Source organism: Rhamphochromis sp. 'chilingali' (genome assembly GCF_963969265.1).
Source record: "Rhamphochromis sp. 'chilingali' genome assembly, chromosome: 9".
NCBI classification, from domain to species: Eukaryota; Metazoa; Chordata; class Actinopteri; order Cichliformes; family Cichlidae; genus Rhamphochromis; species Rhamphochromis sp. 'chilingali'.
In genome coordinates this window covers 12,143,576-12,168,567 of record NC_137936.1, presented here as the reverse complement: position 1 = coordinate 12,168,567, position 24,992 = coordinate 12,143,576, and the positions used below count along the sequence as shown (strand labels likewise).

General features: G+C 39.0%; 1 protein-coding gene across 2 annotated transcripts in view; it reads left to right on the top strand.

The window, feature by feature from the left end:
* Window positions 1-2,392: 2,392 nt before the first annotated feature.
* Window positions 2,393-24,992, top strand: part of atxn7 (ataxin 7) — a 29,109-nt gene continuing 6,509 nt past the window's right edge. Inside the window, exons 1-9 of one of the 2 annotated variants that reach the window (XM_080892743.1) lie at window positions 2,393-2,541; window positions 4,876-4,977; window positions 5,763-5,805; window positions 9,264-9,476; window positions 9,692-9,760; window positions 18,276-18,380; window positions 23,397-23,685; window positions 24,113-24,432; window positions 24,782-24,864. In XM_080892743.1, the coding sequence (XP_080748869.1) occupies window positions 9,272-9,476; window positions 9,692-9,760; window positions 18,276-18,380; window positions 23,397-23,685; window positions 24,113-24,432; window positions 24,782-24,864 (1,071 nt within the window). In that variant the 5' untranslated portion in view covers window positions 2,393-2,541; window positions 4,876-4,977; window positions 5,763-5,805; window positions 9,264-9,271. The remainder of the gene's footprint in view (window positions 2,542-4,875; window positions 4,978-5,762; window positions 5,806-9,263; window positions 9,477-9,691; window positions 9,761-18,275; window positions 18,381-23,396; window positions 23,686-24,112; window positions 24,433-24,781; window positions 24,865-24,992) is intronic. The other variant, XM_080892742.1, reaches the window with a different exon arrangement.

The following is a 24,992-nucleotide window of genomic DNA, read 5'->3' as shown; positions in this document are numbered from 1 at the left end:
TTTATGAGACAAGTGAAACCTTTAGTTGGAAAAAAAATGCAGAGCGTTTTCTTTTTGATAAAACTTTATATGATGAGTTTTTTTTTTTAACTTTAGGAAGAGCAGAACAACACGGAAGTATATTGTTAAAACCATGTTTTGGTGATGACATGATGACTGATGACATTTATAGAGTGTCTTAATTTGTGTCATGAACCATCGCACTAAACTGATTTTTTTTTTTCTTCAAACAGACGTATAACTTTCTTATATGTTTTGGAATAAATTCTGCAAAGTGCTATAAGTGTGATCTATTTTTCTTTTCTTTTTTTTCAACATTATGTTTATTAAAGTTTTACATATATACATATATAAAGTACATACACAAACAAATTTACACAATAAACGAAACACAAGGTACATTCAATGAAAGCACTTGAGTCCATGAGACCTCTGACAGATTTTAAAGAATAACTTTCAGATTGCAGCATATGGTTGTAGTCCTGTACAGGAAATAGCTAGGCTGTCCCTGTCTCACACAGTAAACCAGATAGATCTTTATTCCCAATATACTGGATGTAGCGCCCCCAAATTTTCTGGAAAATTTCTTGTTTATCTTTTAGAGTATATGTAATTTTCTCTAATGGTAAACATAAAGACAATTCTTTGAACCAATGTGAAATACTTGGTTTGCCAAGACTCCTCCACGTTAGAGCTATCACTCTCTTTGCTTGTAGTATTCCCATGTTTATGAAGATTTTTTCAAAATGATTTATGTTACACCCTACAGGATATAATCCCAGTAGGAAAAGTTTGGGATCCATCACAAGTTTAATTGACAAAATCTCCTTTATCATTGCTCTAACCTCTTCCCAAAACTCCTTTATTTTTGGACATGACCATAAACAGTGGAGCAATGTGATCTATTTTTCTTAATTAGCTTGCATATAATACTGTGCGAAACTCCTAAACCACCCCTCATTTATTTATATTGTGCTGGAGAAATGAGAAGTAGCTACAGTTGTTTATTGAAATGTGTGCAAACATCCATGGAAATATATTATATAAGGCAAACACTGAGTTTTACAACGCCAATTCCAATTTTACAATTGCAGTTGGCTTGTCTGTCAGTGTATGATTGCCTTTATTCTTCAAGATAGCCTGAACTCTCTAAGGTAAGGTTTCCTCTGAATTTCTTTGAGCAGTCTTCAGGAATAGTTCTCCAGGTTTCTTCAGAGCTCTTCTTTGGATGTTGGCTTCCTTTCTTTCTGTTCTCTGTCCAAATGATATCACACTGTGTCAATAATGTTGAGGTATGGACTCTGGGGAGGCCAGTGTATGACATGGTGTTTCATTTTGTGTTTTTCTATCCAGGTATACTTTTACTGCACTGAAAGTGTGTTTGGGATCAATGTCATGCCGGAGAAAAAAAAGTTGTTTGTCAATCAGACCCTTTCCATATGGTGGTGCATGGTGAATCAAAATTTGACAGTACTTTTATGTATTCATATTTCCCTCGGTTTTAACAAGATTCTTGACACCACAGGCTGAAATGCAGCCCCAAACCATAACATTCTCCAATGTGTTTTACTGATGGCTGTAGGCACTCGCTGTTTTAACTCTCTCCTGGCCTCCTCCATACATAGTGATGATTTGAACCAAAATTTCAACTTTGGGTTCATGACTCCATAATATCTGTGCCACTACTTTTTCAATTCAGTTCTTGTGTAATTTGGCATATATCGTCTTGTGTCAGGTCTTTGCATTTTTTCCTATTTCTGCAGAATATGTCTCTTATCTAGTTCTCTCTACTTTTTTAAGGACACTGCACGTTTTGACACCCTGCAGCCATGTTCAAATTCCCAGGGACTCTTATTTGGGCAGGTAGTTTGAAGCATTCGCTGATATGAAAACTGCAAATAGAATCATCAATCAAACCTTGTAATAAAAAAGTCCTTTAAGAGTGTTCTGACTTTGCACCGAAACTAGGTTTTAACCCCCCCCCACCATTGCTTCTGTTATAGATTTTAGTTCAGGATTCTTTCATTCCCATATAATAGTTATCTCTGTTTTTGCCCGCAATTATTAGTTAATCGATTTAAATCGTTTAAATCGAATTAAACATATGTTTGGTGAACGTGTTGTAGTATTTTTTTATTTATTAATTTTTTTAAATTGCACATGTTAATTGTAATGATTTCCCCTATCACATATCTCCCAGGCTTCATGCAATTGTAAATACTGCATTTAACAGGGGAATAAAATAAAAATAATAAAGAAATAAATTTAAATAAATAAATAAATAAAATCTCCTGGTGAAGAAGTTCGGCGGTGCCATGCAGTCATTGGTCAGTTCGCGCTTGCGTCGTGGCGCGGTGACGTTTTTCTCTGTCCCAGAATGCAGTCTGGTAAACAGACATGGAAGCACCAGGTGAAGACCTCCACAGAGGCTGAGCACTAAACTCGCTCTTTTCCACCGTCTTCTGTCTCCTTCACCCTGTGCATCCAGTTGATATATATCAGCCAGGTGTCAGACTTACGTCTACAGGATCCAGAGCCTTGGTAAGAGTGAAGTTGTTGTCGATATGTGACCGCGGCTAATGACTTCTGCTGGGCTGTCAGGCTGCTGTCAGCTTCCTCGCTGGCGCTAGTCATGGCTGGCTAACGTTAGCCAGCTAGCAGGCTAACGTTAGCCATCAGTGTTGTTTAGTAACGTTTGTACCAGTCACAGACCCACACTAGATTGAGCTTAATGTCATGACACAACGGCTTATAGACATTTGGTCTGTTTTCAAATACCGTATTTCCGGTGAAGGTTAATGTTGTCTTTTTTTATTCAAAAAAATAACTACGATAGTGTAATTAGTGTCGAGTAGAAGTGGCAGCATTTCTAGCCAATACGAATTCTGGTTCCTGTGTTCTCTCTTATCTATGTGTCAGAGTTGCACCTGTCTGCCAATGACAACAACTGTTTTTCTAAAGAAGTGACATAATGCTATGTTCTTCCACTCATGGCCTTTAACATACTCATTTCATAAAGTCAAAACCACAACCGAACTAAGGCTAAGCTACGGGTACTGGTATGTTTATATTCCGTAAGAATGTTATTAACATTGTTCTTAACCGGTATAGGCCTTTTCAGTGAATCTATATAAAGGTGGAAATCCAGCATAACCAGTTCCCCAATCCAATCATTGTGATAATTGGATCATATCTTTTCTGTCTGAATCTCATTTTATTTCTCATGTTTTTATGTAGCTTTTGTTATTTAGCCACCCAGTTGAGAAAGATAAAACAACAAAAAAGAATAAATAAATTAAGCAGATAACACAACAGATGACATCGGCTGCTGCCACCGTAAACATAATCTTACATGCTGGTCAGAAGTCAGTGTTACTGATGTTCAGATGATATATTAGTGTATTCTAGGCAATTTTTCTGATATAATGACAAACATGCCCGTATTAATACTGTGACACCGTAGAGGCCAACGGCTATAATGGTGGCACTAGCTCTTTGCCACTTTATCAGTGTTGGCATTTATGACAAAGATGTGAGAATTGTCTGTTAGTATTGTTTGACAGCACATGCATACAGAATCAAATATAATACTAATATTTTAGTTCTGCTGAAACTTTTCCCTTCTGCATTGTCACAAGTCAGAATTTTTGTTGCTGTCGAAAGGTTAAATAGCATGTTCCACAGACACCCATATGCAAGCGTTTACATAATACTCTGTAATTGTTTCCCACTCTAACTTATTGAAAGTTAACAGGAAAGTATTGACTTCTAGATGTCTATACATATAGATAGATAGTCTATATGTATTACATGTTGTCGAATGTGAGAATAGCGCAGATAGTACTGTGGTGAATTTTCACTGAGTGACTGTGTCCTCAATCTTCCAGCCAGGCAGCTTGTTCACCTAAACCACACTAACTATTAACAATTAATAATCTTCTGCTGTGAGCTAGCTGTGAGAAGAGAAAACACTGGACAGTCTCCTGACCTGACTCTCTGAACATTTTCCAGACTTGATGTGTGAAAATAGTTTCGGACTGCCACTTTTGCAGCAGTAAGATTCTTATTTTTCTTTCTGCTTTTGCTAAAAGTTGTTGTGTATATTAGCAATACACTTTTTTAACGTGTAGCACCAGTAAATCCTGGAATTCAGGTCGCCGGCAGTGAATTTATTTTGATTTCATGCTCATTATAACAGATTTTTGACATTAGATAACTTAAACTTAAGATGTGTGGTTTAGTTTTGACGGTATTTAGGTTGTAAGTTTTAAAGGGTTGCAAAGCAACATTTGACTAACAAATGTAAAGTTGGTGGTACCATATGGTACAGTACACCACTGAATAAACAGCAATATGCCTTAAATGTATGAAGACAACAAAAATATAAAAATGTCTGCATGTCTTTAAAATGGATTCCTGTAGATGTATGTGTTTCTTTATGTTGACTAAGTTGATGGATGGTAAATGAACTGGTTCTTGTATAGCACTTTTCTACTCATCTGAGGACTCAAAGCGCTTTACACAACTTGTGCATTCACCCATTCGCTATAAAGCACATTTTTCTAAGTGCTTTATAGCTAACATTCACACATTCATACTCCGATGGATGCATCAGAGTGCAATTTGGGGTTAGTATCTTGCCCAGTGATATTTGGCATGCAGACTAGGGGAAGCCAGGAATCGAACCACCAACCTTCCAATCAGTAGATGACCTGCTCTACCACCTGAGCTACAGCCACCCCATTGATCAGTAAGGGGACAGGAATGAAAGTGTTTTTTTACACATAATTCAAAAATTCCACCTACTAACTATAGAAAGGAAAAGGTGTGGTATAGTTACATCTTCCCTCAATGCATGTCTGTGTATGTCTCCAGATTTCCTATCCAGTGTGTGTGTGCCAGCCAGGAATCACCCAAACTGATGTGGATCATCTGATTGAGTTTAAAGATAAATTCCTTGTTTCTTGTTTTGCCAAGGTAAGATCTTGCTGCTGTTCATTTCAAAACTGTATTGACATGTGGTGGGTTTTTTATGTTTCCTCATAGCTGCAGAATAATCATACCTAGTCATGTAGTACTTCCATTACAACGGCCCAACACCGAATACAGTTTCTATTGTAAAGTATTCAGTATCAAGGAAGTGTTCAATTACAGCATCAGTGAGTTGCATCTGAGGATATGCTTTATACTACTTGTTGTATTGGGCTTTAAGATTAGGTTTTTCTTTTTACTATGTGTGTATGAATTGTTTGAATTTAAAAAAAAGGCCAACAGTGCAGCTGCCCCTCAGTAAGTATCAAGGAAATTACAGAAATTGTGTAATTTCAAGACTTCTATGTTGGACTACCTAATGTTACACAGGTCTTCGTTACTACAGCATCTGTTCTCTGTATGTTGCTTAAAAGATCCAACATCAGCTGGCTGATCCAGCGTCCGCTAATCTGCTTTGTTCTGTTCTTTGAACTCACAATAGATTTTGATTAGACTCACTGGATTAAATCATCTGAGATGATTACACGCTTCTGCTGTGTTTGACCAAGTGGCAAATTTTGGGCTAGAAAATGAATCCAACATGGATGTGCTAGATAAATAAATGGCCATTTGAGACTGGCCCCAAAAGCAAGTCAATCTTTACAGGCTGTTATGTTAAAATGTCCAAGTAAATGACGGTAAGACATCTTTATAGCCTGGTACAAATAAACAGTTTATGCCTCATAGACAGGTAAGCCTCTTTCATAATGCATGGTCACTTTGATTGGCAGGTGTGTGGTGCAGCCTAATCTAGACGTTTGTGGTTCAGTTTTGGTGAGTGAAATTCTAGTGTTTTATTAGTCTTTTACTTAGTAGTAATAAGCAGATATCTCTGTCTGTGTGCTCCATCTGTACAGCAGGGCTGTTCCTCATAATACCAGTAAAAATCTTCATATGACAAAAAAAAAAAAAGGTGTCAAAACATCAGCAATATAGCAACACCATGCATTTGCATCCTCCAGCGTGCACTATAACAAAGAAAGGCCAGGCCTATCTGAGAGTGAGAACTGTATATCCGTCTCTGATGGTGATTTTAGTCCAGATAGTTACAATCTATATGTCAGGAAAAGCAAACAGTGGATGAGGATTACTGATGTAGCTATGTTGTAGCTGGTACAAGGTCTCTTGGTGACAATATTGGTCAGGCTCTTGATGCTTTACAAGGTTAAGTTAATTGAGTTATTGTTAAATGAAGGTATTAAGCAGTTATTTTATGATTTAAATTTTCTTTTGGCTAGCTTTGGTTTACATTTGGACTAGAGTGCTACTGTTGCTGGCACCTTGTTTCAACATATTAGCACTTCAATTAGGCAGTCTGTCATCAGTGACAGTAACTCATTAAAAAAGGGTGGAAAGTACTCTTTGTTTCATTTAAAAAACAACAATAATAATAATAATGGCACTGTGTGCAAACGGCAGTAATTAAAAAGAAAAAAGTATTCAGTATTTTCTTTACAATGTCATAAATATTATCTCAGATTTCCTGGAAGTATTCTGAAATAATACTGAGTCCAGCTAGCATTAGCTGATAACTTATCACTTTACCCTTTCATTCACCTATGGGAGTTTCTGTCTCTAAAAACAATAATGACATCATGATTGCTTGTTCCATCTTTATATACAGTCTTACAGTCTGGACATGGGTATTGATTCTGAAAACGAAGATAAACTCAACAAAAGCTTGATGCGACTTGAGGACCAGTGGGAGTGTTCAATTTTTCACCTTACTAGAGCAAAATCTTCTGTGAGAGGGCAATCTGGAATTAACTAAGAGTATTTACTTAAAGGTGATTTCATAAAAACGGCAAGAACATGAGGAGGGGGTCAAACTGATATTGTTTTTTGTTTTTAAATGTGCTTACAGAGCAAAGTAAAGCATAAGGTAGCCAAGTAGAGTAGAAATGTCTGCTGTGAATCACGGTGTAAAACTGAAAGGGACAGGAAAAAAAAATCTTAAAGAACATAAAACTAGGGAAGACCAGCTGGGCTGGACTAGGCTCCAGTTGAAGAGTTGGCTCTCTACCAAAATATCAATCACCATATACTGGAGTGTATAGAAAGGGGAATCTCTTCTTCCAAGCCACAGGAAAGATGCAGCAGTTGTGACCTCTTTCAGGTACAGTAAGCTTGACGTTCTTGTGTGTGTCAGAGGCATGTTGTCACTACCTTTGTGATGTTATTGCTTTTACTCAGCTACTAACATATGGTGCTAATAAGTTACATATGCAAATTATTTCCTCTCCAGTGAAGCAGTAGTTCTCTAAAATTAAGGAGTGAGGGTACGTGAAAGGATGACGGTAATCACACAGTCCTCCTCCTCTTGAAATGCTCTTGTTATGATCAGTGCACTAATTGTTAACTGGTTCCTCCCACAAGAATGTCACAGCTATGCTGGGCAGAGTTCCTGAAACTACACTATTGCGATCATTTTGCTTTGACCTTACAGATATGATGCTATGGCAATAAAGGCAACAGATGTTTTGAAGAAATGAAAAATCTGAGGGCATGTCAAATAACTATATCCAGTTAAAACATTAAACCAACTGGCATCAAGGTTGTTAAATTGACATTATTGTAGTTTCAGTGTTAAAAAATGCTCTTCATCACAGTGTTTGAGCACACACACAGCCAGCACATTCAGGATGATGTTTTTAATTTGCATTTAAATGCATGATGGTAAAATTGGACTTTCAAACAGATTTTTGAGATCACAATTTACTAATACTGTTTTTTTTTCCTTCCTTTGTTTGCTCATTTTGTCTTTTCTTTTATTTATTACCATTTTGTGCTAAAAGCAAAGAGAAGTTTTAAATGTACTTGAACTATTTAAGCTCTTCATCACACCGTGTGATCACCTGATTTATTTGACGCAGCAGAAACCAATCAACATTTGGTAGGTGATAGCAGTCAGGAAGACTGACACCAGTTGATACTGATGTTCATCTGATAATATCAGTGCATTCCTACACTAAACTCTGTACTCGAGAGGGCCAAGGCTTTTTGGAGTACTTGCCAAATTGGAGTAAGAATTTCAGGTAGAGGGGTAAAATGGGTACACAGAGTCCAACACTGCATGATTAATATTAAACATTAAACACCACAACAGATGAGATGTGCCATTTATAAGTAATTTCAGTCAGTGTGTTACACCGTCTTTATAAGACATCTGTACTTTTCTAGGTTTTGTTTCTGGCAAGAATGTAAAAGGATCCCAGTTCTAGTTTTGTTTCTTTTTTCTCTCTCCTTGTTCAGCTTTACTTAGGCGAGCACATGCTGTCTGGGTAGAATGAGAAATGTTTCATTTTGAAAGTGAAAGTAAACTTGGTAGATTATAACAGACTTTGTAAATCTGAAATGCTTAGAAATTAAAAGGTTTGTGCATGTCATTCAAAAATCTCTGAAGTCTTGCATTAATACATCTTAGACACGTGTTTAATAGTAACATGACCCTGTTTTTATTTTAAATGGAATCTAATGTAACTGACCGTAATCCTTTTATACAAAGTCAATATCTCTAAATGTATTTCTCTCATATTTTTCAAAATATTGGGAAGCTAATGCATACATTCTAAACATAAAGTCATTATAATATAGTATTTCACTCATAAGTCACCAGTAGAAAGTCTATATATTGATATCAGCTTTATGGCTCATACATTTAAGATGTTAAAGCTCACATTTTCTTAGTATGGGAAGAAAACAAAGAATCAATAATAAATTATAAATATGTTATGGTCAGTCATCTTCTAATGTCACACCCACAATTACTAAAAAGTATTTAGTATATCTTACAACTGTTTATATGGAGTCAAATCTCAAAAGCGATCCTTATTAACTAATAACTTGTGCATTAAATTAGTATTATTACTGTTGTTGTTCATTTATAATCAATCACAAATTTGCCTCAAAGCACTGTATTTGATCGTTATTCTTAAGTATAGTTTACAATTATTAAATGTAATTTACATTTCTAAATGATACCTAGCGAGTAAGCCACAGCCAAGGGAACCAGCAACCTTCAGCTGAATCGCCAGCCGGCCTATTTATTCGACGTTAAACAGTATGTTGTGTAAGCTTTGTACTTGTAACGTCAAGTTACCACACAGGGCGATTTTTTTTTTTCTGAGAGGCGGGTTTGCTGAAAACAACACGCGTATGCCCGTGTCAATCAGTATAAAAGTCCTCCTATCCCGAGCTCTACCAGCGCTGACTCTCGTGTTGTTACATTGTAGCGGAAAGAATGTCGGAAAGGGCCGAGGATGACGTCAGGGGGGAGCAGCGCCGAGCGGCCAGGCAGCAGCTGAAGCAGCAGCAGATCCAGCGGGGAGAAGGCTCCACAGCAATGGCGACTGTTGCAGAGCGGAGATCGTTGCCTAGTCCAGAAATAATGCTGGGACAGCCTTGGAGCAGCTGGGTCGACGCCGCCAAACTCCACGGCAACGACGGTGAGTTCCCCAGCGTGCCGTATGTTTGCGAGGAAGCGAGGTAGAGCGCGACAGTTGCCAGTCCTGTCTTTTTTTTTTTTTTTTTTTTTTTTTTTTTTTGGCCGAGTGCATGCAGTTTTCGGTTGAATATGAAGAAACGCTATTGGTAGCAACAGCACGGGCAGGGAAGCAAGTGCAACTATTCATTTGTGTGTTTCGGATCGCCTCATTTTTAGGTGCTGAATCGGAGGAAAGTTTTAAAGACTTCGGGAAAAATCGAGAAGCCATGCGTTTGTGCAGAGAAGGTGAGTGTTTTTTTTTTCCCTCTAGGGCCAAAGGTGTATTTTGGTTATGGGGGTTAACACGCATACATACATTCACTCACGCTAACATGGATTCAAACACTTTACTCGTGACGTTCTGCAAAACTTATAGTAAAACAAGCGCACCCGGATATAATCAGTCAGACGTGTCGGTAATTCATGTGGTGACATTTGCACATGAACCTAAAATAACTTAACGATTAGCAACTTGGACTTGCTGACTAAAGTGATAATGCGTATTTCATTGGATGGTGTGTTTAAAGGGCTTTGTTTCGCATCCATATTTCTCCCATTTTGCAAAACTTCCATGTTTCACATCTCTCCCCTTACCTTAAGACATTGATGTTTGTTGCTAAGAGAAATGCAAGTATAAAGAAGTTAAAAAGTTACTTCATAGGCATAGCTCTGATTTTTCAAAACAAAAGCCAGCATAATAATGTTAAACTACTGCTGTTAAAAGAGCAAGTTGGACTTTTTGTAAAATATATTTAAGTTAAAATGTTAAGTTGTGTTTTTGCTTACTTCAGTTTAACAACCAACATATGATGTTAACCAATGGTAATAGTTTTACTGTTTATTAAGAAAAATACTTAAAAATATTTATTTATTATTTATTGGCCTTTTAAACCACCAACCAGTATGCATGAGCTATTCATGTATAAACATATAAAACCCTGAATAGGATAAAAACAATCAACCAGGCTACACTGATCTTGATATGACTGTTGTTCTGCTAGTAGGTGTGGTTCCAGGGTTAAAACATAGTAGGTTTAACTAATAAACTCTTAAAGGACAATTGTAAAATCATGTCAGAGGGTATCATCTTAAACAGCAGCTAAAACTCAATGTACAACACACACATTGCCTGGCTTCTGAGCTAGAGAGAGGTGTTTCAAAGCAGTTTGTACTGCAGTTTTATTTTTGGAAACACCTCGATTAGCTTCAGCTGATTGGGCCTGCTGGCAGGCCTTGATTTAGAATGAATTTCATCACAAAGGTAAATTGTTATAAAAGTAAAATTGCATTTTGTTTACTTAAGACTAATGTGATGCTTAAGTTTCTAAGCTGGAATATAACACGCCAGACCTCAAGATTGAAATAAGGATGAGTCTGCTGGCGAAATGAAGTGAGGACTAACCTGTTCATTTGAGGCACAAGTAAATCAAGTGATGAATCAACTTTGTCACTGTGGTGATTGTAAGCTTAGCTTGTTCTATGAAAGGCGTTATGCCGAGCTAATGATGTACATTGTCTTGAGTTATTAATTAGGCAGTCTACTTAAAAGTGTATACCTATGGATAGGACATGTTTGTTCTTGTGTTTTATACATTTCACCACGATGTAGTTACTTTCTAAAAAGGAATTTTATCTCCTGCTGACGGAGAAACAAGCAGGGCATGTCATGTATGACCTTGCTGTTAAGGAGCAGTTACTGCAGTAGGTAGGCCAACAAGATTAAAATGCATTCTTTTGTTTAAGCTTCTTTTCAGAACTAAATGTGGACTAAAAATAATAATCTCTGTTTTGAAATTGTTTTTACATGGATCATTTTAGGGCTGCTCAATTAATCGAATTTTAATCACGATTACGATCTGGGCTTTCAACGATCATTAAAAATGACTGAGCCGATTATTAGCCCCTCCCTAATTTATCTGCGACACCTTAAAGGCCGGTCCGTGAAAATATTGTCGGGCATAAACCGGTCCGTGGCGCAAAAAAGGTTGGAGACCGCTGATTAAGAGGACCCGAGGGAAGCTCGGAAAGCTAAGCAGAAGTTATTTGGAGAGTGACTGCCGTTGGTTGAAAAGAGAGTTTAAAAAAAAAAAACTTCAGTGGTGTTGCACACTATTTTATATTATTTTTTTAAAGTCATTGTTAACCCTTTAAAGCCGGTCAGAGCAGCACGCTCCGTTTTGCGTAACTATTTTTAAATCCCTGTAGAACCTGAACCGTGTAAGCTAGCGCAATAATTTGTTTTGCATATGAAACCGGAGGAGTTGTACTTACATCTGATGCCATCAGCTTGTCCTCGGTCATGGTTTCGTTCCACATATAGCTTTGCAAAAATTGCATAAAAAGCGCTTGCAGGAACAAAAACATAATATTCCAGAAACACGCTTTGCCGTTCCTATCAGCTGTTCGTAACACTTCCCACAGTGAAATGATGCACCTGCTGTTTTCTTTGCAAATTTGCATCATAGGATTGTTTTTTGTTTTTCCTGCAGTATATAAAAATTGCTGTATCTCCAAAATAAAACTATGAAGACACTCAAAATAAATTTCCTATGGTGGGAAACTATTTTTTGCAACTTTATTGTATTTAAAGTTTTGAGGGATAAACCTCTTAAATTTCTCCAAGTAGAAATATATGTAAACAAAACAAAAGCGATTTTCAATTTTTTTTGTAGTTTATTGCACTTTTTTGCAATTTATGTAATTACTATGGACTTAATGCATACATATTATTAAAATATGGGCTATAACAGTTGTATTGATGTATAGCAACTTGAAATGCTCCCACAAATGGCACTACAGCATGTAAAAAAAATAATATAAGCTCTGGTGGACTTGGTTCTATAGTAGGTCTTAAAGGGTTAAATAAATATCGTCAAATAATCGTGATCTCAATTTCAGTGAAAATAATCGTGATTATCATTTTTGCCATAATCGAGCAGCCCTAGATCATTTTGGTCAAGAGAAAACGGTGCTAATCAAGCAAAAACCACAAGAAGCTCCTTTAGACATCAACACCATCAATAATTCTCCGGCCAGCTATGAATCATTCGCTGTGGTGTGCTTAATCATCAAAAGAATTTAACAGGGTTCTGACCTAGGTGATTCACATTGTGAAGGCACAAATGTTAAATTTTAGTAGTTCGCATTCTCATCGTTGTTGTTAAAGCATTGATCGACATATTGGATGGACAGTATTTTTAAGTCATTTCACATACGGCTATGACGTAACCTATAAAAGTGGCAATTGCTGGTGCCAGCATTCGAATTTGCATGTGATGGGTTGTTATTTGCCTTGCGGTCGTGCCCTCTTGTTTTATATGTGGCGCAAGCCATGATGGTGACAGATAAGACAGCTCGGACGTTTTTCCCTCCTTGGGTCAAACATATTTGTCTGTCAAGTTTTTCCACTTATTTGAACATTTCCTCAAATCTATACTAATAGTTTCAGAAGTGTCCATCCAGGAATTTGCTAAAATCTGCGATTTCCTATATTGAGGCGATGATGATTATTCTGTCACTGATAAATTCAAAAACTGGAGTGAAAAAGTGCCCAGAAACACATTGGCCTGTTTACTACTGTCAAATCTTCCAATCACTGTAATTGTTGACTGCATCAGTTTGACGTGCAGTTACATTTCTCAGGAAGTGATCATCAGGAAACGGTGTAGTTTACATCATGACATTGAAGATTTAAGACAGAAGTATAAATTCATCTTAAGGCCCAGTGTTTGAGCCCTCACAGACTGATGATGTTACCTGTTTAGTGGTTGTGTGCGAGAGGTTGGGCACTCAAAATGGTATATACAGGAATAGGACGGCAGGTTTGGGCTTACCATGTGATATTACATTGATGGCTCAAAAACATATTTGTTGTTTGGGGCATTTTATGTTACACTGTTTATTTTCTGCATGGCCAAGGCTGAGCCATTCATGTGAATTGAACATCTTCTCGGCAGTAGCTTTAAGAAGTACTAATTCACTTGCTTTTGACAAGCAGCAACAAAAATGAACACAGTATGAACAGATGACGAATAGATGAACACATTATATAGCATTTGGTTCATGTTAGCGTTTTTTCCTCTTTCCTTCCTTTGTTTATTTACTTTTTTAATGTTTTCAGGCTTTCCCCCTTAACCCGCAGTTTAACGTCACAACACTATGAACTGTGGGTAATTCCCTATGGGAGTGTTTGCAGAAATGCAGTGTGAGCATAAAGGGCTCACAAAACCTGAGAGAGCCCTTGTGTGTTTGAGAGTTTAACAGTGGGACAGCCCTAAGGCCTCACTGTCTTAGTAGTAATGCACTTTGAAGTCACACTTTGAATGAGTGTGGAGATTGGCGGTTCAGCCTCTCTTCGTTTTTGGCACATTACTTTGTCCCACACTTGTGTCATCATTGCCTATCCAACTTTATTTGGTTTTCCTCCTTATGTGTTGAATAAAGGAGGGGGTTTATTGCAGACTGCTTCACAGAGGACTTATCTAATATTGCCTTTTGTGTGTGTGTGTGTGTGTGTGTGTGTGTGTGTGGTCAGCAGTGTCCTATGTGCTTGATGCTATGATGCTCACATGTGTTGGGCAGATAAGGGAATAGTTTGAGTAGGAAAATGAAGTAAGTCGTATGCTTGGTTAGCTACCCCTTAAACCGAGTTGAACTCTTACGGGAGATAGTTAGATGCTGCTCTCGATCGCTGTCAACAAAACACAAAATGATAGATTATGTCTCGGAAAATTTCTGTCCTGTGTAGAGTTCATGAAACTTGGAGAATCAGCGCCAACGTGCAATGGAGCGGTGTTGATGGTACGAGACGTAGGACACCACTAAGTCACTGTATCTTTTCATCTGTCAACCATTTAGAAAATTTTTCTGCATAAAGGACAGAGACAGAATGCTCATCTGAAATTCAAGGATGCGGGGTCAGTTGACATTTCGCTGTCATGAAACATGTCTTTATCATGTTGCGGCGTCTGTCAGTGACTGTTGTTTGTGTCATGGGGCTCATCAACACATGCTGCTCGTGGCAGAAGTCTGTCTTCATAGAAAAGCCTGTGTGTGCGCGTGCGTCTGGTAGGGGTATTACAAGTGGATGACTACATCGCTCTGCCATGACTCACCACCAGATTCCTTCTGTGGCGTTACTGCCATTCTACCACACGCAGATGAATAACATGCACGCACACAGATTATAAGAATGTATGGTACTAGATGACTGATGAATTCATCATTCTGTCACGCTGTTGATAAATTTTACAGTGGCACTGTCACAGTCAGGGAAGCTGGGAAATGTAGTGCCACTGTCAGCCACAGGTCAGATGCAGCCAGCATGTGCGCTACTCATCGGCAGCCAGAGCTGCTACGATTGCACCTAGCTCGTTCATCACTGCCACGGATGAGGATGCTGAAATTAACTGGACTCTCATTCTCTTCCCCTGCCTCGTGCTCTCAGGCTCTCTTTTTCCTCCTCCTTCAAGCGTATGTCCTTTGCTCACTGCCTCTTTGTCTCGCAGAGGCCTCAGACGGCTTCTCTGTTCGTTTACTGCGACTTTGTTCCCGTTTTGCGCTCTTTTCCTTTTGTCTTAAATTCACCGTTCTGTCTTATTTCTTGTCTACATTGACTTTCTTTCTCTCTGTCTTTAACACCTCATGTTTGAAAAAGAAGAAAATGGAGGTTGAGACGAGGGCAGACACAGTGGCGTTAGACCACTTTTGAAGTCGGACAGTTTTAGCAGTAAAGGCCATTTAGTGCTATGGCACTGAATGTGGAGTAGCAAAGCTGTATAGCATGTCTACTTTCATAGTTGAGCATCCCATTAGAAAAATACTAATGAAAAATACTGCACGTGAACTGCTGCAGCAGTTCGGAAACGAGTCTTGTTTGACCTTGCTATTGATCCAGTGAGGAAATGTGGTTGGATGCTGCAGTTCCTGTCCTGTTTCAGTAGATTTGAGAGAAAGGCGTTTTTAATGAAAAATACACAGGAAGTTATTGATTTGGCAAATATGTTTGCTCTCTCATTATATCTGCAATTTGCTACTTGGATAAGCAAATTGGGTAGAGACAGAATAGAATTAAAGTAGATGCGTTGAACATAGAAGTTGCCTACGCTAGCATTTAGCTATTGTTTTGATGGCTTGTTCTTTTGCAACTGGCATAGTGAATACTCCATGTCACATTTTACCACTCGTAATTCACATGCCTTTGTCCATTAAGTGAAGATATTTTCCTTCCTCTTTGTAGCAAGCAGATACTTTGAAAGCAAGTCTTTTTGGTCCATTGCTGTTGAAGGAGACACTTGGCAAAATAGCTTCAGACAATTGAAACACATTAAGTAGCATTGGACTTGTCAATTCATCCACACACGATTGCCTCTGACCTCCTTGAGAGAGAATCTGCCAGGTACATCTTTTATACGGTCTTTGCTTAATGGCCCTCATCCCTTCAAGACTTGGCCAGTGATGTTTGGAGAACCCTTGATGGTCCTGGCGGAGTACATATTGAACAGGGGCTCCACTTCTCTGCTCTTGTATCCTCTCCTCTTCTCATCTCATCATAACGCCCCAGGCAATCTCTTAATTAGCCTCCTTAATTAGGTGGTTTCTGGTTCTCTCCGCCAGAGTAAATTTTGATCACATTCTGCTGAGAAACAGCACTTCCCTCTGATTCGCCTTGGAGTGCCTTTAAAGCGTGAGGTTTGTCATTGGGCAGAGGTTCTCCAGCTGAAGACACCTTTGCATTCTTGCTTTTTATGGTTTTCTTTGTATTTGCCTATTTACTATTGGGAAATTCTTGTTTTTACAGTTTTATCCAGGAAGAAATGCATCATGATCCATGATGTTGTGTGCGTCAGCATTTTAATTTTAACCCTATACTGTCATCTTCATGGAAATATGACCTGACTTTAGGGATCAGGTTTCACAAGGTGGTAACCTACATGACTAGTTTAGTTAAGCTGCATTTTAAGCATTTCTGTACACCTGGGACTGCCAGCTTTTACATCTTGAAAAACACCATAAATAACTCCATTTAGTCTGCCCAACTGCAAAAGTAATTCATTCTTTATAGGTTAATTTCATAATTACTTTTACCAATTAAATCAATCAATTAAATATTAAAGCCATGTTTGACAGAGAAAACCTCAAACAAGCGTTGCGACCTGGGCGAGATTCAGAATTTCATTTGGACCTTTTGCAAAACTGCCCCTTCTCAGAATATCTGGTAGTTTCCCTTGGTAGCTCAGAGTGTGGCATTCCAAAAGGCAGACTTTCTTTGTTTCTTAATAACAACATAGAAAGCACTAAGGAGATGGCACCCACCTTATTAAACCTGATTCCTTAGTGATATCTCCTAATTATTGAGTCAGAAATGTCGCACGCTCTAAGCCAGTCCTGGGTTTGTTTATATCTTGGAAAGGCAACCTTTGGATTGGTGCTTATCACCAGTACTTGTTCTCCATGGTGAATAAGGGCTCATAAGTGATCTATATTTACAAATCACTCCTGGGTTGCATGTGTACTTGGCCAAACTGCTTTCCTGAGCTTGTTAATTTTTTTAAAATTCCTATTATGGATTGTGTTACAAATTTATTTTGTCTAAGCTGTTGAACAAGAGCACAGTTTCTGAACTTTGCCTCTGTAAACCACCACAGTGGATTTCTAATAAAGTAGCACTGTGTGATATATTGTGCAGACTCTTGCTACAGCAGTGCTTTACATAGTTCATCTATTTCAAAGGTTCAAAAGAAATTGGACAGTTAACTGATATGCAGTTTCGTGGCCAGGTGTGGCCTGTTGTTTCATTTTAAATTAAGAAGATAAAAGGCTAGGAGTTGTTTTCAAGTGTTAAATTAGCATTTAGTAGTTCATGAGTATTCTGACCAGCGAGGCGTCATTTAGGAATGAATGTTGATAAGATTTTGTTCACACCTGCTTCAGTCTTTATCGGTTTCAGTTTTCTGTGTGCAGAAAAAGTAGGTTTACACAGGTTTTTATTATCTCAGTCACTAAACCAATACTGCCTCCTACTGTCTGTACTGGAGGACATTGAGGGTACAAAGGACCCCCTGACTGTTAAAGGCCAAACAGAGCAGTTTCTTCAGGTCACTGCCTTCAATGCAGATTAGTAGAACACAAGCCACTGCACACAGCCTCAGCATGGAAAGTATGTAGCTCCAGAAGCACCTCAACTCTGGCTACTTTATAGGTTCTCTCACTGACTGGCTGAAAAGCAGATATTGACTTTAATGTATTATTTATAATCTGAAAATGTTAGAATTATGTTAGTTTGTCCACTGAACTTTGAGACCGTGAAATGTAGGAGCTATGTAAAAGAATATCTACCATTGCTAAATGGGTGGGGCAGTATTTTGTACCACTTGAATTTAACTTGAGTCTACATTTATGACTCTGTGATTGCTAAATTTCCTTTTCTGCTAGGATGGAGTAGAAAACGACAATTCTGAAAAGTATGGCCTTGTTCACACATTTATGGATCCTACTGTATGTGTTGGGCAATAATTCAGAATTGCTGTTAGGGCTCAGCCAAGAATGCATTTTCTTGTGGTCTGCTGCGTTTGTCTATTTACCCCTCGGCCCACTCCCCAACAAATGCACATTAAATATAAAACAAAGTAAGCAGTTGATGTTTGGTTGCACATTGAACAGTGTGTATTTTGCAGAGTCTGCTGCCAACTGTGGCATCGGTCACGCTTTTATTTATTCTCCTTGAGTTGAGCCCCATCTGCTTCTATCTTCCCGTTTACAGACATGTCCATATTTGGCCAGTGTCCCGCACAGGACGACTTCTACCTGGTGATGTGCAGCCACTGTGGTCAGGTAGTCAAGCCACAAGCCTTTCAAGCACACTTTGGTAAGTGATACACACGCACACACACGCCTTGATGTATCTATATATTCAGTTATTTTTCATGCAGCTGGGGTGCAGAGCTAGATTTCCTAGATTCACGTAGTAGCAATAATCCACTACAACAATGAGGTGGCTGTTACTGCAGATACTCAGCAAGGTTTGGGAATAAAAAATTGGGGGGACTCTATATCCATACCCCCCCATACCAAGAGTAATGTGATGTTTCTTTGATTAACACATTCCTAGTAGTGCTTCTTCTTTCTGTGTACCCCCCCCCCCCCCCCCCCCCCAAACCCAGTTTTCTACTCCACTCCACTCAGTAGCCTATTTATTTACTGTTTGTGTGTTATAAATTCTTGTGTTAATATTTGATAGGTCTCTCTCAAGTCTTTCCAGTAGTGGGCTGTTTTAACAGATACAGCTCAGTTAAGATTTCTAGTACTGTTAAGACATTAAACTGGGGATGTTTCAATGGCCACTAAATAATTAATCGAATTTTAATCACGATTACGATCTGGGCTTTCAACGATCATTAAAAATGACTGAGCCGATTATTAGCCCCTCCCTAATTTATCCGCGACACCTTAAAGGCCGGTCCGTGAAAATATTGTCGGGCATAAACCGGTCCGTGGCGCAAAAAAGGTTGGAGACCGCTGATTAAGAGGACCCGAGGGAAGCTCGGAAAGCTAAGCAGAAGTTATTTGGAGAGTGACTGCCGTTGGTTGAAAAGAGAGTTTAAAAAAAAAAAACTTCAGTGGTGTTGCACACTATTTTATATTATTTTTTTAAAGTCATTGTTAACCCTTTAAAGCCGGTCAGAGCAGCACGCTCCGTTTTGCGTAACTATTTTTAAATCCCTGTAGAACCTGAACCGTGTAAGCTAGCGCAATAATTTGTTTTGCATATGAAACCGGAGGAGTTGTACTTACATCTGATGCCATCAGCTTGTCCTCGGTCACGGTTTCCTTCCACATAAAGCTTTGCAAAAATTGCATAAAAAGCGCTTGCAGGAACAAAAACATAATATTCCAGAAACACGCTTTGCCGTTCCTATCAGCTGTTCGTAACACTTCCCACAGTGAAATGATGCACCTGCTGTTTTCTTTGCAAATTTGCATCATAGGATTGTTTTTTGTTTTTCCTGCAGTATATAAAAATTGCTGTATCTCCAAAATAAAACTATGAAGACACTCAAAATAAATTTCCTGTGGTGGGAAACTATTTTTTGCAACTTTATCCCTCAAAACTTTAAATACAATAAGCCTCTTAAATTTCTCCAAGTAGAAATATATGTAAACAAAACAAAAGCGATTTTCAATTTTTTTTGTAGTTTATTGCACTTTTTTGCAATTTATGTAATTACTATGGACTTAATGCATACATATTATTAAAATATGGGCTATAACAGTTGTATTGATGTATAGCAACTTGAAATGCTCCCACAAATGGCACTACAGCATGTAAAAAAAATAATATAAGCTCTGGTGGACTTGGTTCTATAGTAGGTCTTAAAGGGTTAAATAAATATCGTCAAATAATCGTGATCTCAATTTCAGTGAAAATAATCGTGATTATCATTTTTGCCATAATCGAGCAGCCCTACCACTAAATACCTGGAAGTGCCTGTTCTCTGAAGTGCAGCAGCAATTACACTTATCAAGGTCAACCACAAGAGGGAGGTATAGCAGCACGTGGCTTCTAGGGTAAAACTGTCCTTGGAACTGTGTGAACATCACTCAGAGACTTCTCCATCATTGTTAAACAGTATAGATATATGGGTGTCTCTGAAATACAGCCTCTATTTTGAGGTGTCAGGGGGTTTTGAAGGAACTGTAGATAAACACTGGATGGCAGTACCAAGTGTAGAGTAAAACAATCATTATCAGAACATGTGGCTTTACTCCATATACAGGGGTTGCATTGTTAATGCAGACTGTGCTCTGCTTGGTCCGTGGTGTAGAAGCACCCAGAGATTTACAGTGATTTCATCATGTTTCTTGATATTTGTTTCTTCAGCTGTTTGCTGCTGCTGATTCTTTGTGTGAACAGATTGTCTGTAGTGTGTTTATCATAATGAATGCACCAGTCTCTTTTTCGTCTTTTGCAACATCTTTAAGTTCTGTTCTCAAAATCAGGCGGTGAAGCTAAACCCAAAGATTCCCCATCACAGTAAATCTTCCGATTTGAGCCGCTGGATGCAAATAATTACTTTTTTTTAAAGAAGCTTTTAAACTATGCAATATCAAAATTATTAAAAAAAAAACAAGTTTCACTTAATGAACTTATTGCATCAGCTATAACCACACAGTCTAAATCTAAGTGAAACTCTGTAGCCATGTATGTGTGGCCATACAGAGCAGCAGTGCTCTTGCTGTGTTTTACCCCATGTCCTCTCTGTGATGTCATTATGGGAGGACCCGTGCAGCGTTAACGTGGGGAAAAGGCACTGATCTCAGCACCATTGAGATGGTCTCAATATGATATTAGCGTGCTTCTTTGAGCCCATCTGTCTCCCTTTAGGTGTCTGTGCTTCTCGGCTGAGGCTGAGCCCAGCAAGGGTGACACTCACCACGAAACGGGAAGCTGCTGCTTTGCTTGGCGTTTTATGCATTTGTTTATGAACTTGTCTAACAAAGACTCCTCAGAGATCGAGACATACAGAATTTTACACTCAGTGTCTTGAGCTCAAATGGTAAAAGAAGGGAACCACGGTGGATTTGAGTTTCTGGTTAACTCAAGGTTTTAGTTTTACCTTTTTTTTTCTTTTCTTTTTTTTTTTTTTTTTAAATAGGTTACACTTTGTCTTTACTTAAACATGATGTCTGTGGAGTTTGTAGTAAGGCCATTACACTTCTTGATTTTCTTTCTTTTTTTCACTTCTGCAGGCTGGGATTCCCCCATGCCACTGAGCCAGCTGTTTGATAATATGAAACATGATATTAAGGCTCCTCCTATGTCTTGTGTCTGTCTGTCCTTTTTTTTTTTTTTTTTCCTTACCTTTTTTCCTCCCCTACATCAGTTATGACTACCATTGGTGCTGCTGTTGGCTTTCGTTGTTTTGTAGACAGAGCACCACTGTCTCACTTGGATATCTTGTTGTGAGTTTGTGTGCAGAGGTTCGCTGTTGACTGGGACAGGACAAGACAGTGAGAGGAAGTGGGAGGGAGGCAGTGAAAGAAAAGCTTTTGGGTTGTTTGGCTTCTTAGAAGTGGGAGGGGAAAATATCTGGAGTGTAGGTTGAATGGATGTGCGGGAGAGGCCCCTAGGTGTGGAGAGGGCACGCTTAAAAGCACTTCTTTCCCTTTTCTTTCAGAAAGCAGAAGTTTAACAGTTAGGTGTGTGTGTGTGTGTGTGTGTGTGTGTGTGTGTGTGTGTGTGTGTGTGTGCGCGTTCGTTCTTGAGGAATATAGCTGAAGGCAAATGGGAGTGGTACCTTTTTTGAGCATTCGTATTCTTTGTAGCCACTCCACTTTTTTTGTTACCTGTGACAGTGAGTTTTGTCCCACAACCCACTCCCCAGCTTTACCATATAGTTAGCTATAATCACACAAAATGGGACTAAATCAAAAGACTGTTGAGAGGTGAGTGCACACATAAGCAGATTTGGAGCAGAGGGTCTAGGTGACCATACTTAGCAGAAGACCTTTCATGTTATTTTTTTATTTTTTTATTTTTTTATTTTTTGACCATTTAAGAAGCTTTGAAAAAAAGTTAAAATACTTTTTCCTATAATCCTGGTGGTTTTCCTTTGGCCAAAACCTCTTTCGTGGAGGTGCCTGTTTTTATTTATTTATTAATCATGCAGGAAAAACACTGGTGACATTAGCCAGCTGACACAGATTCTTGGTAGAAAATTACTAATGCTTCTGGTGCTGATGCACCTTTTATCTCTCATTTCTTTTAAGCATGCAGTTATTTTCTGTCCTGTCTTTCGTTGCTGCTTCTCAGAGCTGACTATGAGTGTTTAGTCAAATGTTTATTTGCCGTCTCTCTTCTGAAATTCTTGTTAGTCACCTTTGTCTGTCTTGTTCCTCTGTATATCCTTCAGTTTTGCTCACATGCAGCTTCCAGCAGGAGATTCTCTCCATGTCAGATGTTTCCTCACTGCTGAAAATTCTCAGTTTGGTTTAGGTGAGGGAGCTCCCTGGATTGAGCGTGATCGAGGCAGGGCGTATGACACCCACGCTCACGTCTGTCAGTCTCTCTTTCTCTACATGTAATCAGAGCAGCAGGAGTGTATGTCGGTCTGTGTCACCCAGAGCGCCCACTATTTCTGTTAGAGAGCTGCTGCTTTTGCCAAGATTCAGATCTCTCTGCTTCATGCTTCCAGTCATTTCTGAATTAAAACAAAAAATCCTTCATGATGTTTTTGTCTATCTTTTTCTTTTTAATTGTTTATGCAGTGGCAGCTAATCAACCTTAAACTATGAAGTGCTTGTGTAGTGGTGACATTGGGACAGCAGCTTTTGTTGTACGCTGTTACTAAAAATAGGATGTGATGTGAGCCTTTTTTGAAAGTAGATCTGTAATTGTCTTGTGTAAATGTGTAATTGGTGTGATTTGTGTTCACACAGAGTTTGTTCATTTTAGAAAGCAGTGTGCTTAAAGACAGCTAGTTTTGGATTTAAGCAGATGAGCATTTCCCCCCCCTCCAAGTTCTATTTTTGTCTTTCCATCCACAACTAAGCATCACTCTAACCTTTTCTGCTGTCTTACTGACTTTCATCAGTTTGCACAGCAGCTGTTATAAGAAGCTCAGGCAAGAAAGAAAGCTCTTGACCTGTTGGCCAGTTCTATTTCAAGATGCAGCGCATGAATCACCAATACTGCTTATTAGCTGTTCAGCTAACATGCTCACAGCTGTTAGAGGGAGATTTTTAATGTTTCCATTTCTCTCTCCTTTTTTTTTTTTTTTATATGAGTCACAACTATGTTTAGTCCTATAGTAGTGTTGGATTATAATTAGTGTGTTAACTATTATGTTTTAATGCCTTTCTGGTTTGTTTGTTATCATTTTAGAGAGAAGACACAGTTCGGCTAGCAAACCAGCGTCCACCTCGCCGTTTCCTGCGTCTGCCAGGAACCGGAGCAGCGGCAGTGGGATTGGGCCCGGGGTGGGCTCGGTGTCCGTAGCTGCAGTGGCTACCGGAGGCATCCTTGGTCGACCTTCAGCTGCTAGCTCAAGCTTACCCTCCTCTTCATCGTCGTCCTCCAATCCCAAACTTGTCAAACCAGCCAAAGAGAAGCTGCCAGGCGTTCAGCGAAGACCCCCCTTTGCCCCCTTCAGGATGAACCAGCCAGAAAAGATGTAAGTTTCACTCTGCACAGGTGCAGGGTTGTTACAACCACATTTCTGGCAGACATACTAAAGTCTAATTTAAAAAAAACTATTTTGAAATGGAGACTACTTGTAATAGTTTTTGTAGCAATACTAGTACTTGAAAATAAGGTACTACTGCTTATTGATGGTTTATGTGGCAGTCAGAGCTATTTGCCTTTACTGCTTGTTTCTCGGTAGAAATCTGATTCAGTCATTTATACGCGAGTGTTGATTTTGACCTTTTTCTTCTTTTGAAGGTGTTTTATATATAGCGGAACATTAGTAGTGATTGTCCTCGCAGGGCCATCCATATGTCCACATCTGTCTCTTACCATACGCTTGTCACTGGCTCACTGTTTCTAACTCTCAGCTTCCTCCTCACCACCCTTTTCATCGCTGTCATCTTCTCTTCCAGCCTTCCAGCTGTCAAGATGGACAAGATGCATCCGAAGCCGGACACGCCAGCTAAGCCGGCGCAAGCTCCATCTGCCCCCGCCACCACCTCATCCTCCTCTACATCCTCCTCTAGCACCACTGTGAGCTCCAACACTACCGCCATCACGACCTCCTCATCAGCCCTAAAAGCAGGCCTTAACTGTCCCTCCATACCAAAGCCTCCATTACTGGCCCCAGGCCAGATTCCCAATGGCAAGGGCCACCTCACTGTCCTCTCGGAGAAGAAGCAGGACAGCAGCAGTGCGAGTAGCAGACGTCACGTTAACAAGAAAGTCACAGGTCAGCTGGAATGTGGAACGAGGGGGGACTAGTTACATTTTGTCATTTTTTCAGAGTATTTAAAAGTCTCATACAGCATTACATGCTTAGCCTGAATGTTTTTGTTTTTTATAACCTTGCTTTTTAATCTATTAGACGAACCTCCCATTAGGTTCCTATTTTATTGCCTATGAAAGAGTGTAACTAGCAGACATCATTTCAGAATGTTGTCAGCAGCTTAAACAAAATGTCCCATACATTATCTTAGAGGGGAAAGGCTTATGTAATGTTAATGTTTTGCATAACACAACTTGTCCCAAATTATGAAGGTAACAAATGTTTTTCTCCTCCCCCTTTGCTCTGCCATCAGAACGTGAGTTTAATCCAGATATCCACTGTGGCGTTATAGATGTGACATCTCGAAAACCCTGCACAAGATCCCTAACATGCAAGGTAACAAAGTCCCTGCTTTGCATGCTGCAACTGAGCTGTATAAATGCATTTTATTTTTAAAGAGAATTGGGCTGGTAATGCTCAGCAGTCTTTCTTGTTGTCAGCAATGAGGATCAAAGCAAGATGAT